Source organism: Suricata suricatta, chromosome 3 (genome assembly GCF_006229205.1).
Source record: "Suricata suricatta isolate VVHF042 chromosome 3, meerkat_22Aug2017_6uvM2_HiC, whole genome shotgun sequence".
Lineage (NCBI taxonomy): Eukaryota > Metazoa > Chordata > Mammalia > Carnivora > Herpestidae > Suricata > Suricata suricatta.
In genome coordinates, this window is record NC_043702.1 from 55,888,013 (window position 1) to 55,904,945 (window position 16,933).

The window sequence follows — 16,933 nt, forward strand, 5'->3', positions numbered from 1 at the left end:
TTTTATTAACAATAAATTCACCAGATGGGCTCAATACCAGAATGGAAGAGGAAGAAAATGGTGAACTTGAAGATAGATCAATAGAAATTATCCAACTCAAACAAGAGAAAGAAAATAGATTTTAAGAAGTGAACTGAACCCCAGAGACCTGTAGCAGAATAGCAAAAGATTTAACATTTGCATTGTTGGAGTCCCAGAAGACAGTAAAGAGAGGCTGAAAAATTATTTGAAAAATTAGTGGTTGAAAACTCCCCAAATTTGGTTAAAGCTGAGAAAAATTAAGTACTTATTTGGAGACATTTTTATGTAAATGAGATGTATTCGAACTGTATAGATCAGGAAGCAGCTACAATGCTAGTCACCCAGGTCCTTTTCAGGACCTGGCATTCACATGTGACAGAACTGGCACAGAATTCAACTTAGCTTCTGACCTTAAGCTGATTATGACAATACCATGTAGCAAACCCTGGGACGCTACATAGGAAAGGCCTCTCAAAAGGTTTTAAAATAATGACCATAACAACACAGTCCTGGTAAACATTTCTAATCTACGCTGTATAAGAAAATCCACATACTGGGGCGCCTGGGTGGCTCAGTCGGTTGAGCATCCGACTTTGGCTCAGGTCATGATCTCATGGTTCATGGGTTTGAGCCCCACGTCGGGCTCTGTGCTGACTTCTAGCCCAGAGCCTGGAGCCTGCTCTGGATTCTGTGCCTCTTTCTCTCTCTGCCCCTCCCCTATTCACACTGTTTTTCAAAAATAAATAAAAATTTTTTTTTAAATTTAAAAAAGTACATATACTAATACAAGAGCCTTACGGGAACCTAATAGTGGATAATGATAGAGTGAATAATAAATATTATTCCTATTTTACATAACTGAGGCACAGGAAAGGTAACTCATGTGAAATAGATCGTAGATCTAAGTTATAGAAGTTATGTAAAATATTGCAGTGTTCAGGGGAAACGGTATTTAAGTGGACATTTTGCTACTCATTCACCTTATGATTGAGTCTGAAATCTTATCTGTATCTCATAGATATAAAAAGGAATTGGGGTTTGGGGTTATGTAGTCATTTGGACATTGTCTAACTATTACAGAACGTTGTTTGGTCATTTCCTCAGATCATATGTGTCAGACTCTTTGCTCTGGAAGCCTTTCTGTAGTCAAAGAGGCTGTTATTCTTTAGTGACCATAACATTCACGCACATGTTAAAAAGGGGGGGGGGATGGGCGGTGCCTGGTTAAGAAGCCAACTTCAGCTCAGGTCATGATCTGGCGGTTTGGGAGTTTGAGCCCCACGTTGGGCTCTGGGCTGACAGCTCAGAGCCTGGAGCCTGGAGCCTGCTTTGGATTCTGGGTCTCCCTCTCTCTCTGCCCCTCCCCTGATCACACTCTGTCTCTCAAAAATAAATAGATGTTAAAAAAAGAAATTTAAAAAAAACCATTCACGCGCATGTTGGTGCTGGCCACGCCATCTCCAGTTCTGTTCACTTACACACAGAAGTGCAGAGACTTAGTTTCCCTCCACATCGAGCCTGACTTCGCCAGGGGAGGTGGAAGCACGTTCCCTTAGTGACTCCCTTCAAGTCACCACCAGCCTCAAGTTCTCGCTGCAATTGGGCAGTCTCTGCATAGTTAATGAAGGAGCAATTTCATGTATGAGTTCTCAGCTAATGTTTCTTTCTGTTTATCGTTCCTGCCTTAATATAACAAGATTACAGCTTTACCGAGCCGTCATAACGATTATCACCAACATTTGTCTCACATGTTGTACTGTGCACAGCACCTTGAGTGCATTGGCTCATTAACAGTTTTGTGAGGTAAATGCTGTGCTCCCTTTTCTGCTAAAAGATCCAGCCAAACCGGGCTTGCCCGGTGACCACAGGCAGCAGCCATGACGCTGGAGGACTTTCAAATTGGTTTAAGACCTGGCTATAATTGCATCAGATTTTTAAGAGGTCAGCCTCAAGTTCTTCTGAAAAACATTAATGGGTTATGCTTTTAAAAACCTAAAGATGACATTTTTTTAGTTATTCAGCTCTAGTTTATCACTCTTCATTCTAATTTAGCAAAATGTTTGTATTCCTCTGTCCCTTCTAAAATTTCCCGGCTCTCTTCTTGTTGAAAATCAAAGGTCTCAAAATGTTCACTAGAAGATGTTTGAGTTCTGGCATCTTGGACATTACAACCTAGTAAAACTACAAAGCAGAGGACAAACTTCAGTAGAGGCAGCATGGTATCGGTGTTAAAACCATGGACCCTAGAATCATTCACAGGCTTAAATCTCAGCTCCACTGTGTACTAAATGCATGGCCTTCGATAAATTACAGAACACCTATGTGCTTGGTTTCATCTGGTTTATACAGTGAGAAGAATATGGTACCTATTTCATAGGGTTTTGTGAGCTGAATGGAAATAACGTAAAGCCGTGGAATAGTCCTCAGCATCAGTAAGCTGGTGCTAACAAATAATAGCTGTGGCTAATAAATTTATTATTTACAGGATTGTGACCAGATATGAATATGAGCAGCACAATTTTAAGAGGGCCCTGGGATACTCTTACTTTGGGAGGTCTGATTTCTCTTCATATCAAATGTTTTAAAATGGAATTCTGTATCCCACATCAGTATAATTTTTGTGTAACTCTAAAGAAATGGATAACTTTTAGTTGCCTAGCTGGCATAATATTACATTTTGGAGATATGTAAACACTTATTAATTTCATTTTGTTTGAACTGGATCTTTCCTGGGATCGTACAGCAAATAAATGATGAAGCACAAGCTAGAATTCTCATCTTCTGACTTAAAACCAAAATTTTCCAAGAGAAAAGATCGGAGGAATGTTTTTCCACTCTGCAGAAACTGTTGGAAGCTAGTCCCCTTCAAAGCCTAATTCAAGCTGGATGGTGGGAGTGTCTTCTGCTAAAATAAACACTCCAGAATGCTCAAAAGTCTGAAAACATTGATGAATTTTTCCTTTCTATATTCTGTTTTTAGATTGTGGTTTGAATGTTCATAAGCAATGTTCCAAGATGGTCCCAAACGACTGTAAGCCAGACTTGAAACATGTCAAGAAGGTGTACAGTTGTGACCTCACAACACTCGTGAAAGCCCATATCACGAAGCGGCCAATGGTGGTGGACATGTGCATCAAGGAAATTGAGTCCAGAGGTGAGGCGTTTCGGGCGCAGTTCAGCAGTCATGACTTCCCAATGAACACAAGTGCTAATGCCCTTCTGGGTACCTCGTTGCATAACCCAGTGGTCTTCTTCAGTAAGTTTAGGGGGGAATGATTTCAGATGTCAGATGATCTGAAAGTCTGAAATGACTTAATTTAACAAATAATTAACCAGCTTGATTTCAAGGTACAGCGAGCTAGTTATAGGAAATATGCTTCAATATTTTTAATGGGTGATGCTGCCTCTTGTCTAGATAAGTTGACATGGTAGATACCAATTCACTTTTTACATTTTTCTTAGGTCCAGAAGCAAAGGTGTAAATGCTCTATTAAAACCATCCCAGACCAAAAAACAGAACTGCATCATAATTATTCTTTCCTGTTTGGGAAAGACTGGTACAGGCCTATTATTGTAGTTTATCTTTGTCTTCTGTTATGTAAAAGAATTTATGGTATAATTGAGGTGATGAGTTATTTCCCTGGAGACTCAACATATCTAATTAAACAAAGTGATGAGCCAGATTACAAATATCCAGGCAACGGTAGGTCAGAGGTTAAGAACTGTGAGTGAAATGGTTTTATTTTAGGAGAAAATGGGAAGAGGTTTCTAAACCAGTATATTTAATCTTTCTTTCTGACACGTACTTCCCCAGCCTGAAGTCTGGGAAGAAGTTAAAGCTTGAAGAAGAAAAGACATCATTCCAAAGAAACAAATTGGCTCCCTCGCTCTGTTTTTACAGGTCTGAATTCTGAAGGACTGTATCGAGTATCAGGATTTAGTGACTTAATTGAAGATGTCAAGATGGCTTTTGACAGAGGTAAGACCTTCAGCATGGCCGTGCACTTAGGACAGCAAAGCTCTCTGCCAAGAAGGCACAGTTTCTTAATGTTACTCCCTTTGTTGTCTAAGTCATTGGTTATTATACCAAATAAAAAGGTAGCTTGTAATTTTACTTTATGAGTATATTAAATGGTTACATCTTAAGGTGAGGACAAAACATAAAATTTAACTATATTACCAGGGTCTGAGTATCCAAGGCTTGTCTGTTCATCAAAATATATACAGAGCAATTAAATTTGCCAGAAATCATGGAGGAAATAGGGTAGGGTGGTCGGGGGAATCTAAGTGCTTGCAGAGCTCAGACTTTCCAGTTTGGAGTTGGCCCAGCTGACTGCCTGCCGTCCGTGCACCCCATCACCATATTTCATGGAGTGGAGACCCAGTCTAATGACTTAGATCCCTTTCCCCCCCCAACCACAGAATCATTATTGATTTTAACAAATGCCATAAAGGAAAATATTAATAACTAAGGAACTTAACCTAGTCTGTTGGGGTTGGGTGGGTACTGGAGATCAGAAGAGGCTTTCCTTCCAGAGAAGAACAGAAGTTGGTTGCATAATGGATGAGTAGCAAAGAAATAGGATATGTAAAGACCCTGGCAACAGCAGAGATCATGCAGAGGTCCTGAGGCCTGTACTTGTCAAGTCCCTGAAAAGTGCTCTGGCTTAGGGTAGGAACTGAAAGGAGGGTGGACTAAGGCACAATGGATACGCTATTTTACTATAGAAAATCTTAGCTGAATGGCAGAAGGTTCTCAGATCAGCCTCCAAATTCAGTTTAACCCATCATGTAGCTAAACTATAAGATTGGTGACATTATTTTCCAAACCAAAAGTTGGACATGTACCCTATAATGATACAGAACATTTGAAATTTGGATTTCCATAGAAAATTAATAGGTAGTGTGAACAGGAACCATTGGCAGGAGAGAATACCAGCACTCTCTGTTTTCCTGAGTGAAAGTTTTGATAGAGGTGATATTGTCTTTATAATCCTTCTACCTTCCTTTGTGTTCTCTACTCCCCTCCTCCAGGTCTTTAGGCCTCCAGCACCCATACACTCCCCCCCAGTGGAGCAATCTACATTGCCTTTTCCTCCCAGAATGCATTCTACCCCAATTTGCATTGCCACTGTATGTGATTTCAGCACAAGTGTGAAAGACAGATACCGCTGCTCTAATTCACACTTGAGTGTGGATATCCGAGAGGCCATGGTATTTCACATTTAAAAGAGCCTTCTTTAAAGAAAAATAGACTTTGCTTAAGTAGTTTTAGGGTTCCAGTTTTAGGTTAACATTAGTTTTATGTTACAAAATTTCACAGAAAGTACAGAGATTTCCCATAAAACCTCTCCTCTCGTGGCCCCCCCATAGCTTCCCCTATTATTAACACCTTGCATTAATACAGTACATTTGTTACAATTGATGAACCCACATTGATACATTATTATTAACTAAAGTCAGTAGTTTAAAGTTCAGTCTTCATGTTGTACAGTTCTGTGGGTTTTGGCAAATGCATAATGTCATATAGCCATCATTACAGTGTCACACAGGACTTTCACAATCCTAAAAATCCTCTGTGCTTTACCTGTTCTTCCTTCCCTTTCTCCCCCGAACCCCCAACAACCACTGTTCTTTTTACAGACTCCAGTAGTTTTGGCTTCTCCAGAACGTCATAGAGTTGGAATCATAGAATATTAGCCTTTGTTGGCTGATTTCCTTTACTTAGCAAAACGCATCTGAAGTTCTCCATGCTTTTCATGGCTTAATAGCTCATTTCTTGTCATTGCTTAATAATACTTCTTTATCTGGATGTATCACAGTTTATTCACCTATTGAAGGACATCTGATTATACTTCCAAGTTTTTAGCAATTAGGAATGAATGTGGCTGTAAATATTTGTGTGCCCATTTTTATGTGGACACAAGTAGTTTCCATCTCTGGATAAATACCTAGGAAGGTGATGGCTAGATTATACGGCAAGAGTATGTTTAGCTTTGTAAGAACCTGCCTGTCCTCCAAAGGGGCTGTACCGTTCTGCATTCCCACCAGCAGCAATATCGAGTCCCCGTGGCCCCCATCATCTCTGGCACTTGTCAGTGTTCTGGATCTTAGCCATTCTAATATCTGTGTAGGGCAGAGGCTGCTTTTTAATGGGTAGCACTTGTTCTTAAGCCAAATGGAATAAAAGAAGCCTAGTAGAAGATCTAGCTCAGAATTGACACTAATTAAATCTTCTGTAGATGAACGTTCAGGATATTTTAACCAGTTGCTAAATGCAGGAGAGTAAAAGGCCCAGCAGCCCTAAAATACGCCTCTATATGATAACTTCTTGTGATTTCAACACTCTAAAGTTTTGTTTCGTTTTACTTTTGTTCTTCTCACTGTGTGCCTATGCCTAGGGCTCTGACAACATCCAAACGTCATGTGTCAGGAGCCTGGGGTGAGTCAGAGGTGGCCTTTCGTAAGTTAGGAGTGCCTCTGTTGTTATTCTTCACATTCTCTAGGTTTATTTAAAAAGGAAGGAACGCAAGCCCACAGTACTCCTCTAGGAGTTCTCGAGTACTCATGGAATTTACAAATACTGCCGTTGACCTCAGCCCTCTCCTACTGCCCGCTCCTAATTAAACCTGGAAAACTAACTTCAGAAAATTCAGAAAAACAGATTCTGCTTTTCACAGAAAATTGATCATTTGTACATATTAGCACACTGAATTTGACATTAAAAACTGCCACCTTGCTAACCTTTAAAAACTGTAGTACAAAATATGTTATTGAAACAGTGTGGTGCATCCGGATAGTTACTCCTATTTTCTTTTTTAACATCCTTCAAAGATGGCGAGAAAGCAGATATTTCTGTGAACATGTATGAAGATATCAACATTATCACAGGTGCGCTGAAACTGTACTTCAGGGATCTGCCAATTCCGCTCATCACGTACGACGCCTACCCGAAGTTCATAGAGTCCGCCAGTAAGTACGAAGGCGCGCACGCCCCCCATAACCTGACCTGCTGCCTCCTCGTGGTAATCACTTCTCCTGCTTTTCCTGCGAGTTTCCTGAATGCATATTAAATACCTCCCCCTCCTCTCCAGTGTCGGTTATATATGAGTTCTGCCACCAGAGCTTCTCAGAAATGTGCTAGCCCTCATTTTCCAAACTCAAGCCTTATACCAATGCTCCTTAGCTACAGACCGACACTTCTGCAGAATAAAAATGAATAACTAGGAAAATAAAATTGAAAAACAGGACCAAGCTATTTTGTTATCAGATTCAACCAAGCATAAAAGTTACTCTGTCAGATCTCATAAAAGTTTCTAAATTCTTGCTTTCAATTTCTATACATATCCCGTGACAGACCATTAACAGTTTGTAAACTGGCACTAGTCTGTAGATCATACTTCAAGGAGCACCGTTTTAGATCAAGAAGTGATTTTGTAAGTTCTAGTTGAGATGCAAATGAGAAAAAGCACAGGCTCGTTTGCCAAATTTTATTTATGGTGCAAAAATCATACCTGTAATTCACACTTCCTTTTTTTAAAGAAAGGAATTTTTAACAGATTTTAAGTGTTGGCATTGCCATTTTTTAGAAAAGATAGGCTATTTCTGTCATTTTCTTTTCTCTCTTAAAAACCATATGCTGTCTTGATCTTTAAATAATAACATCACTTTCTTAGAACACTGATTTGCTTTTTGACTTTGAAATTCTGTCAAGTACAGATTTGCTTTGTTCTAATTTTTACTTTCCCCTTCAGCGCTTTTGTTGAGAATGTTTGTGGTTAGTTCCATGGAGGCCTGATTTCTTGTGGGCCGGCCCAGCTCTCATGTAGGAACAGCCATGGGAATTACACTGATTTTTACAAATTTCCATGTTAGGAGGCTGAAAGACTCTAGATCCTCTCTGTAGGAATTTAAGCCCTCTCATTTGAGGATGTATTCAGTGCCAATCATGAAAACTGTCTCAGGGACTTGTGGGTTCTTGTTTCGTGGGGCAGACATTTCCTCCCGAGAGAGAGAAGTCTGATTGCTACTACTGTGGAGAGCACTTGACATACACTTCTATCACCAAGGGCTGCTCAGTCCCCGGTTTGCTCTGATCCCCAGGACAGTGGTGCCTCAAGTGGACAGTGTTCCTGTCCCTGTGTCGCTTTGGAGTAAAATTAAAACTTGGTTTCTGTGCCTAAGCCAAGGGCACCCTATGAGCAGAAGACAAAGCAATAATTCACATGCAGGTTCTGAACTTTATACAACTGCTTTGTCTACTTAGAAGAAACATCCAAGCCTTCCTTACTGGGTTTTAAGGCCTTTTGCCCTCCAGACTCCCAAATTATTTTACCTTCTTTCCCCACTCCCCACCTCAGTTGCCTCTATTATTCTTCTAAACCTTTTGTTAGTGTTCTGAGGTTTGTGTCTGAAACAGCCCCCCTCTCGGACATCAGCAACCCCTCTGTTCTACCTTAGAGAGCTCTTCAAAGCACAGCAGAAGATAGAAACTTTCCCAAATCAAGGTAGAAATTCCTGCTTATAATGTCACCTATTTTGATGTGTGATTTCCATGATGCCAAAACCATGGCATAATACTTACACACAATATCAATGTTTATTGTGCATGTTTGATATTGATGTAATTGTTTACGGAACATCGTGTCCTTGTCCATTTCTCCTACCGCAGAGTCTGTTCCATTCTTTAGCCACATGGATACAGCCGTTCATTCTCTTATCTTTATAGGCAGATAAGGGAGATAAGAGAAGCTAAGATTTATAGAGCATATACCAGGTGCCAGGAATGTTACACACTTTATAGCCACACTATTTTATTTTATTGTAATCTCTACATCCAGCGTGGAGTTCAAACTCATGACCCTAAGATCAAGGGTCACATGCTTTTCCAACTGAGCCAGCCAGGTGCCCTGCCATGAAATAATTTTAGAAAGGAGATGTTATAGGGACCCCTTCGTGGCTCAGTCAGCTAAGCATCCGGCCCTTGATTTCGGCTCAGGTCATGATCTCGCAGTTCAGGAGTTCAAGCCCCACATAGGGCTCCTCACTAACAGCAGGGAGCATGCTTGGGATTCTCTCTCTTCTCTGCCCACTCCCCACTCACATGCATGCTCTCTTGCTCTCTCGCTCTTTCTCAAAATAAATAAACTTTTTAAAAAACAGAAAGGAGATGTTACAGGATATAAGTAAATTGTCAAAGGTCTTGTCACTAACGGAGGTGGCACTGGCATTCAAACCTACATCTATGTGACGTCACAGCCCACTGCCTGGCCCCCTGGTGGAAAGAAGAGCTGCCCAGAGAAGGCAGGAGGGCAGGAACTCCTCCCCAATGATAGACAGGCTTAGCTGACCCTTCCTGATGCATGTGCTCTTGAACTTTTCTGTCACTGGATCCCTTAGAAAACTTGGGCCCTGTTCTTTAGGTCTCCTGTTTCCCTGGCATTTATTAGCATCTCCTGCCAACAGAAACTCAGCGTTCATACTAAATAAAGCTTTCTCCTGCAAAAGCTGTGAGCTGCACTCCTGCAGCCTCCCTCCGACAGTCTGCAGCTGGGAAGCAGGAGGTGTGTGGCTACAGGAAATGAAAAAAGGATGCAACGGTGGTGGAAGCTGGGGACTCTCTTTTGTGTGTGTCTTTTTAAACATTTTTTTTCCTTTATAGTTTATTGTCAAGTTGGTTTCCATATAAAACCTAGTGCTCATTCCAACAAGTGTTCTTCATGCCCATCAGCCTCTCCCCCACCCCCATCAACCCTCAGTTTGTTCTCAGTATTTTAAGAGACTCTTATGGTCTGCCTCCCTCCATCTCCCCAACTATTTTCCCCCTTCCCCTCCCCCGTGGTCCTCTGTTAAGTGTCTCCTGTTAGACTTATGAGTGCAAACATATGGTATCTGTCCTTCTCTGCCTGACTGATTTCACTTAGCATAATACCCTCGAGGTCCATCCACGTTGCTGCTAATGGCCAGAGTTCATTTTTCTCATTGCCATGTAGTACTCCATTGTGTATATCTACCACATCTTGATCCACTCATCAGGTGATGGACATTTAGGCCCTTTCCATGATTTGGCTATTGTTGACAGTGCTGCTGTGAACACTGGGGTACATGTGTGGGGCCCCTCAGACTACCCGGAAGTCTTGGACTCCCTCGCCCTTTTTCCTCGCTGCCTCTTCCCTGCAGTGAAGACATCACTGCCCTACACACAGTCCAAGGTGTGGGGGTGGTGCCCCTCCCAGGCCGCACATGGACGCTTCCTGGCCACGAGGAAAGCGGCACTGCCGGGACTCAAGCCCTGGGAGGACTGCACGTGGAAAGCTTTCTCTGGCCGAGAACTCTGTGAGCTCTGTTCCCAGATCTTAGGAACTGCAACTTCGTCAGTATGAAATCTTGAGGGAGTCGGATGAACTCAGCAATAAAACCCAGGGTTCTTCGTTCTAGGCAACTCTAAGCATCCTGAAGAGAAGCCTGGACGAGAATGTGCCAAGTCTCCCCTCAGCTCCGTCTCTGACTGGCCCCTTCTGCTTAGCTGAGTCTTACTCTTCTTTGAGTTTCTCAACAGGGAACTGACAGAACACACCTTGAAAGAGCTTTTAACTAGATGTGATGCAGGTTCAGATGCTCAGTTCCTGCCCTCACAATGCCCACACTTCCAGATCCTTCCAAACCCTCCTCAGATGCCTTTTCTTCCTCTGCTCTGTTCTGCCGCCCAGCCCCCAGGTCCGCTTTCTCCTTGCTATCCCCGTCACCTGACGCCTGGCCCTTTTCCTGACTCTTCCTTCATGCTGGAAGGTCGTGTTCATGTCCTGTTGTCCCCACTAGACTAGCTCCATTACAAGGGAGTCTGTTGCTGTATTTTCCCATAGCGCCTGTGACGGTCCCTCACATCACAGGCGCTCAGTATTTGTTAAAATAATTTTATGTTAAGAACCATAGAATCTTAGACTTTTTAGAGGTTCTAAAGGGTCACATTAACTAGACTTCCCTCGACAACACATTCTTTTTTAAATAGTAGCAGCAAGCTCACCACTTCTCTCGGCAGATGGAACCGTCGTAAAACCCTCCTTGTGCACAACAGAGATCAGCCTGCTCTCCACGCCCCCCACCCTCACCCCACCCCCGCCGCCGCCACTGGCCATGGTCCTGACATCACCCTCTTCCCCATGCACGCCTTTCACATATTTGAAACAACGGATGGTTGTTCATCTCTAATTATGGTCCCCATTTGTGTGTCTGTCTCTTAAATTACTCTGTGGTCTTAGGGCAGAAGACTTGTGTTCTCTAAGAAAAAAATTATGGGTAATACTCCTTTAAGTAGAAAAAAAGACAAATGAATTCCAAGAGAAACGTCTGTCAATTTGATATCAGGATATTCAAATGCAGCTTATCTTATGTCCCCAGATTTATATCTCCAGGGTGGACCTCTCCCCAAGCACCGGATTAATCCACAGTCAGGATGATCATTGGATGTCTGAAAGATGCCTTAGATAGAGCCTGGGATCTTTCTCACAAGACCCCCTCCCGTCCAGAATCTTCATGGAGGCTCTACCATCCCAGCTGTCTAAGCCCAAAGCGTAGCTCATTCTTGATTCTTCTCTCACCTCCCTCGATAGGAAATCCTATGAACTCTCCCTTTAAAATAGACCCAGAATCCAGCAACTTCTCATTGCCTCACTGCCACCACCTGATCTAAGCTGGAGCCATTCCACACCTGGGTTTTTTAAATAGTTACCAGAATGGTCTGTTTTTACTCTTGCCTTTCCATAGTCTTTCCCACATGACAGAGGAGAGAGACTGAGCAGCGTCTGTCAGGTCATGCCACTGCCTCGTTCAGAACCTTCCGTTTTCTCTCAGTAAATGCTGGGTCCCTGGAATAGCCTCCAGCTCCAGACACAACCGAGAGCCCTGTTACCTTTCTGCCCCCGCTCCAGTCCATCCCCCTCTGGCTCCGTTCCCTACAGCCACAGTTGACTCCTCGATTTTCCTCAGACGTTACAAGTGTACTTGCCCCTCGGGGTCCTTGCACGGCTGTGCCTCTGCCGGGCACCCCTTGCCCTGGGTCCCCACGCGGTCACTCCTTCAGGCCCTCGGAGTCTTCACTCAAGACCATCCTTCTCGTGAGGTCTGTCATGTCCACCCCTTTTAAATCGTGTCTCCCAGCACTTGGAGTGTTCCTTACTGTTTTCCATGGCACTGTCCTCGTTCTCACAGAGCGTAAACTAGAAGATACGTGTTCATTGTTCACTATCAGTCACGCCGAGAGATTTGAAAGTAAGTGGTCCACGAATGGGGAATTTTGTTTGTTGCTAGCCCACCAATACGGTCCTTAATTTCACACCATCTCAAGATTCTCCCTACAAGGGTTAATTGTGAAAATTAAAAGGAAACTGTTCATCTTTTTTCAGTTTCCAAAACAGTATAGTTTCAAATTAGTTAATCCTAGGATTAAAAAAAAACTCTGTAATACTAATCGTTTTCTATAGTAAGTGGAATTTTCTTAATTCTAGAAATTAAATGAGTGAATTTTCTTATCTGATACAGTATTGCTGTTACGAATTGACCCCCTTTAAAGACTCAAAAGTTTCAAAGACCATGCATCAATTATTATGGTGAATACATTGGTTATTACTGAGAAAGGAATCAGGATAAGCCCTGGGCAGAAATTCTAAAATGTCTGAAGCATTTTTGAACTAAAAAGCTTCAGTCACTCTTCACATTCTGAAACTCATCAGATCCACACTGCCAATGCTAGGAACTTTTCACATTCATTTTATATCATTCTTTTTAATGTTTGTTTATTTTTGAGAGAGAGCATGCACAGGGGAGGGGCAGAGAGAGAGAGAGAGAGAGAGAGAGAGAGGGAGAGAGAAAATCCCAAGCAGGCTCCACACTAGCAGTGTGGAGCCCACTGCGCGGCTCAAACCCACAAACACCTGAGCCAAAGTCAGACGCTCAACCGAATGAGCCACCCAGGTGCCTCATATAAGTTTTAACCTGACTCCACTGCATTGCCATTGAGTCTTCTAAGTTAGAAAACTAGAATTCTTGGTCCTGTGTCTTGGACGATGCTATGGTCAGATGCGGCCCCCAGCATTTCCAGGCTGCTGTCCTGATTAAGACTCGGCAGTTTGGGGGTCCCCTTCCAGTTGCCTGCAACCCAACATTTCAAGGCACCCTGTCTTCCTGACATTTTAGCAGAAGCAGGAATGTGCTAGGGTACTCTTTTTGAGAGCACAGAATTACAAACCTATCTTTTGTTTCTGATTATGGAAATGATTAACTCAATGCAATCTGCAACCTCAAAGGAGGTGTGCTGGGTTTTTGGCCAACACAGCAGAACTAAAATGCCCAAATGAAGATTGTTCCCTTTAAAGTTTACACCTTTGGAAATGACACATTTACTTCAGGGACCCTGTTGTCACTCCAAACATTTGGAATTGCCTTAAGAGTCTGCATTTCATTTTCCGGAATGTCCTATGTAGTAGAATATTTTTGTACTTTGAGGGTAGATTTGACTTTTTTTATATAACAAAAAGTAAATTAAAATCAAGGAAATAGTTACTGGAGGATACATTTCTCGTGTAAAAGGAAAACAGGGTATCAATTAAGACCTTGGCAAAGGCTGCAAGGGGCAGTGGGGTGGCATAGCTTACATACTGTTGCTGAACAGGGTTTTTCAAAATATTTTGAACAAATTAGCATCCCTTAAAATGTCTGTAATGCTGTAAGATGACTTCATTTGAATGGGGTTTTTTAAAACTTTGTAAATATTTATTCATTTTTGAGAGACGGAAACAGGGTGTGAGCAGGGGAGAGGGAGACACAGAATCCGAAGCAGGCTCCAGGCTCTAAGCCCAATGCGGGGCTCAAACTCACAAATCACAAGATCACGACCTGAGCCGAAGTCGGATGCCAACCGACTGAGCCACCCAGGTGCCCCGAAATGCCTAAGTTTTTCATCTGTGTCCCTGTGCCTGAGTTCTTTATAGTCACACCCCATCTATCCAGTCTCCAAGTTCCACACTTACCAGATTCTAAAACACTTGAGTGGGTGCTGTCCTCAAAAGTCCCAGTAAATGGTGTTGCCACATTGAAACTAAGCCTCTTGGAAATCCAAGACTTGAGCCTTAAAAGTTTTCCAAGGCTGTGGGCAAGGATCTGTGAGAAAGCCTCCCTTACCAGTTTTAGAAGATCACCACAAAAATAGAATTCAGTGAACCATTTATACCAGTTGTCTGTTAAAGTTCTTCTCGTCGGTATTCAACTTGCCGTTGTAGAAATCATGGATCCCGATGAGCAGTTAGAAACCCTTCACGAGGCACTGAAACTCCTGCCGCCCGCTCACTGCGAGACCCTGCGCTACCTCATGGCGCATCTGAAGAGGCAAGTCACGGACTTACGCTTGTACTACACGCGAACGTTAACAGGCAGATTAGACTGAAGGTGAAAGAAAGGACAGATTAGTGACTGACTAGATAAAGGCACGAGTTGAGAAGGAATGCTAAAAATATTCTGCGCTACAGCGCCGAGTGCAGACTTGATTCTGACGCAAATGGACTTGCAGTCCCATATATGTTTGCAAATACGTTAGAAATACTAATGTTTAATATTCTGCCAACGACGTGCAGTGATCTTTGTGGAAAGAAAAGGTTGTAGCTGTAAGGGCATTAGCCTCAGCATAATGAAGAGCAAAGCGACTCGCTGAAGGGCTTACTTCCCTCACTGCTAGCTCTAAAATAGGCAGTCCCCACTTGGTGACAGGGTTTTAGATTATTGCATTAAGGTCGCCATCGCTAAAAACTGCTATAAAAAAGTGACGGAGTAAAATAAGGGGCAAAGGGAGGAAGAGAAGATAAAATATTTTGGTGACATGTGGTTTAATGTTGTAAATACACGGATGGTGATAGGACGTCATTGCTCTGCTCTGTCACTCACGGTCTCTAAGAGTTGAAGCAAACTGTTTTAAATTATATGACCAAGTTTTAGCGGTTTTGGAGTTTCAAAATATAAAACTAATTAGAAACAAAAAAGACAGAACTTGACATCTATTTTGTATGCCTCTCAGCATGAGTTACCCAGAAATGAATATTTAGCTGATGGTGCTTTTAACGTTTACATGTTTTCCCTCTTTGAAAGCACCATGAGCTGAAACTTTTAATATGCTTACAACTTCACTTGCAAATTCAAGTTTGCTTCATATATGGATGCAATGAAGGCCTTCACACTAAGGCAAAGGAACAGCTCTCAAATTACATACCTTCGCTGTAGCAGTGAGGAGAACGTGAGCGCCAATTCTCGCCGACAAGAGAATCTTTATACGGGGCCCTGAGCGTTCTCTAGGCAGCCAGCGTGGAAGGAGGGCTGATGGAATAGTCAAGGCAAGCCAGCCCCTTCTCCACTACTCGCCAACATAGCCCGGCAGCCAGCCATTGGCGGTGGCTGTAGAGAAATCTGCAGCTAGAACCGACTCCACACAGTCCAACACATGAACTTAGACTTGGGCTGCAGTGATCACCAGAATTTAACCTAATGATATAATTTGCTTTGAGGAAAGTCAGTACTTTGAAGTTAAGGAGCACAGAGAAATAAGCTAGCGGACGAGTTGCTGAGTGGACCTGGGTTTTGACTTAGCGCTCAGGCGCAGCACAGGACCGTGTGGCTTCCGTGACAACGTGCTCCTTTGCTTGTATTTTTCAGAGTGACCCTCCACGAAAAGGAGAATCTTATGAACGCAGAGAACCTCGGCATTGTTTTCGGCCCGACCCTCATGAGATCTCCAGAACTAGACGCGATGGCCGCGCTGAACGATATACGATACCAGAGACTGGTGGTGGAGCTGCTGATCAAAAACGAAGACATTTTATTTTAAATTTTAGTTTGCAGGGGGAAGAGAAAAAGAAATGTTTTACAGATGAAGGAATGTTTTATAGGAATTTAACTGGCTCTTATAGCTGAATTATTTCTCGGTTAGGCGTTACGGCAGATAGCCGGACTAAAATGAAGGAGCTTCCCATTGTTTTAGTAGCACCGCTCAGCTGTCCTTGTAAAACGGTGCACACACGCTCTCCAGTGCTAGTAACCCTGGGTGTTTATCACGTTAAGAGAAACTCGAGCTATTGCATGATTAGCCCCCTCTTTGGCAAGGGAACCCCACACAAAGGAGACAACAAGCCTGCACCCGCCTCTTCGTCCCGGGTAGTCTGTGGTTGTAATTCAGCATGTTTCACAGAGTAAATCTGTCGTGACTTCGCTTTCGGGTTCTATGTCATTGGTTTCTGACGCTTCTACACACATCGCACAAATGGATGGAACAGCACCTCTGGCTGCTGCATTGCCGCAGACCCTGACACTTGCCACCTTTTCTCAGATGCTTTATTTGTGGTTTCCTCAGTTCTTCTCTAACATAGTCCTTTCTTTCCAGCAAAAGCAAACTGTGTTTTCAGATTTGTTACTTCAGTAAATTATCCACCAATAAAAAAAGTACAACGCGGAGCATTTCCTGTTAAGTTATTATTGGTTTTTAGTTGCAATTTTGTGTTACCTGGCATGCATTTATTAATTTATTAAATTTGGTTTGTAGAAATAAAAAATAGTGATAGCTTACTTTCTCCCATGGTTGAAAATATCTGGGAAAATATATTTGGCCATCTGTTTAATACTGAGTAAGGTTTTGTGTTGAGTTCCTAAAATAATAATTTAAAACTGCTTAGAATTAAGGAGTACCTGGGTGACTCAGTCGGTTAATGGTCCGACTCTTGACTTCAGCTCAGGTCATGATCTCAAGGTTTGTAAGTTCCAGGCCCCCGTTGGGCTCTGCCCTGCTTGGGATTCTGTCTCCCTCCCTCTCTCACTCTCTCTCTCAAAATAAATAAAAATAAACTTAAAAACTGCTTAGAATTAAAATACCCTTCATTGG

The 16,933-nt window shown here is 42.6% G+C and overlaps 1 protein-coding gene across 3 annotated transcripts in view; it reads left to right on the forward strand.

Annotated features, from left to right (window-relative positions):
• Positions 1-16,512, forward strand: part of CHN1 (chimerin 1) — an 83,824-nt gene extending 67,312 nt beyond the window's left edge. For all 3 annotated transcript variants that reach the window (XM_029934361.1, XM_029934362.1, XM_029934360.1), the window contains 5 exons: positions 3,002-3,175; positions 3,923-4,000; positions 6,856-6,993; positions 14,295-14,400; positions 15,715-16,512. In XM_029934361.1, coding sequence (XP_029790221.1) covers positions 3,002-3,175; positions 3,923-4,000; positions 6,856-6,993; positions 14,295-14,400; positions 15,715-15,886 — 668 coding nt within the window. In that variant the 3' untranslated portion in view covers positions 15,887-16,512. The remainder of the gene's footprint in view (positions 1-3,001; positions 3,176-3,922; positions 4,001-6,855; positions 6,994-14,294; positions 14,401-15,714) is intronic.
• The last annotated feature ends 421 nt before the right edge of the window (positions 16,513-16,933 follow it).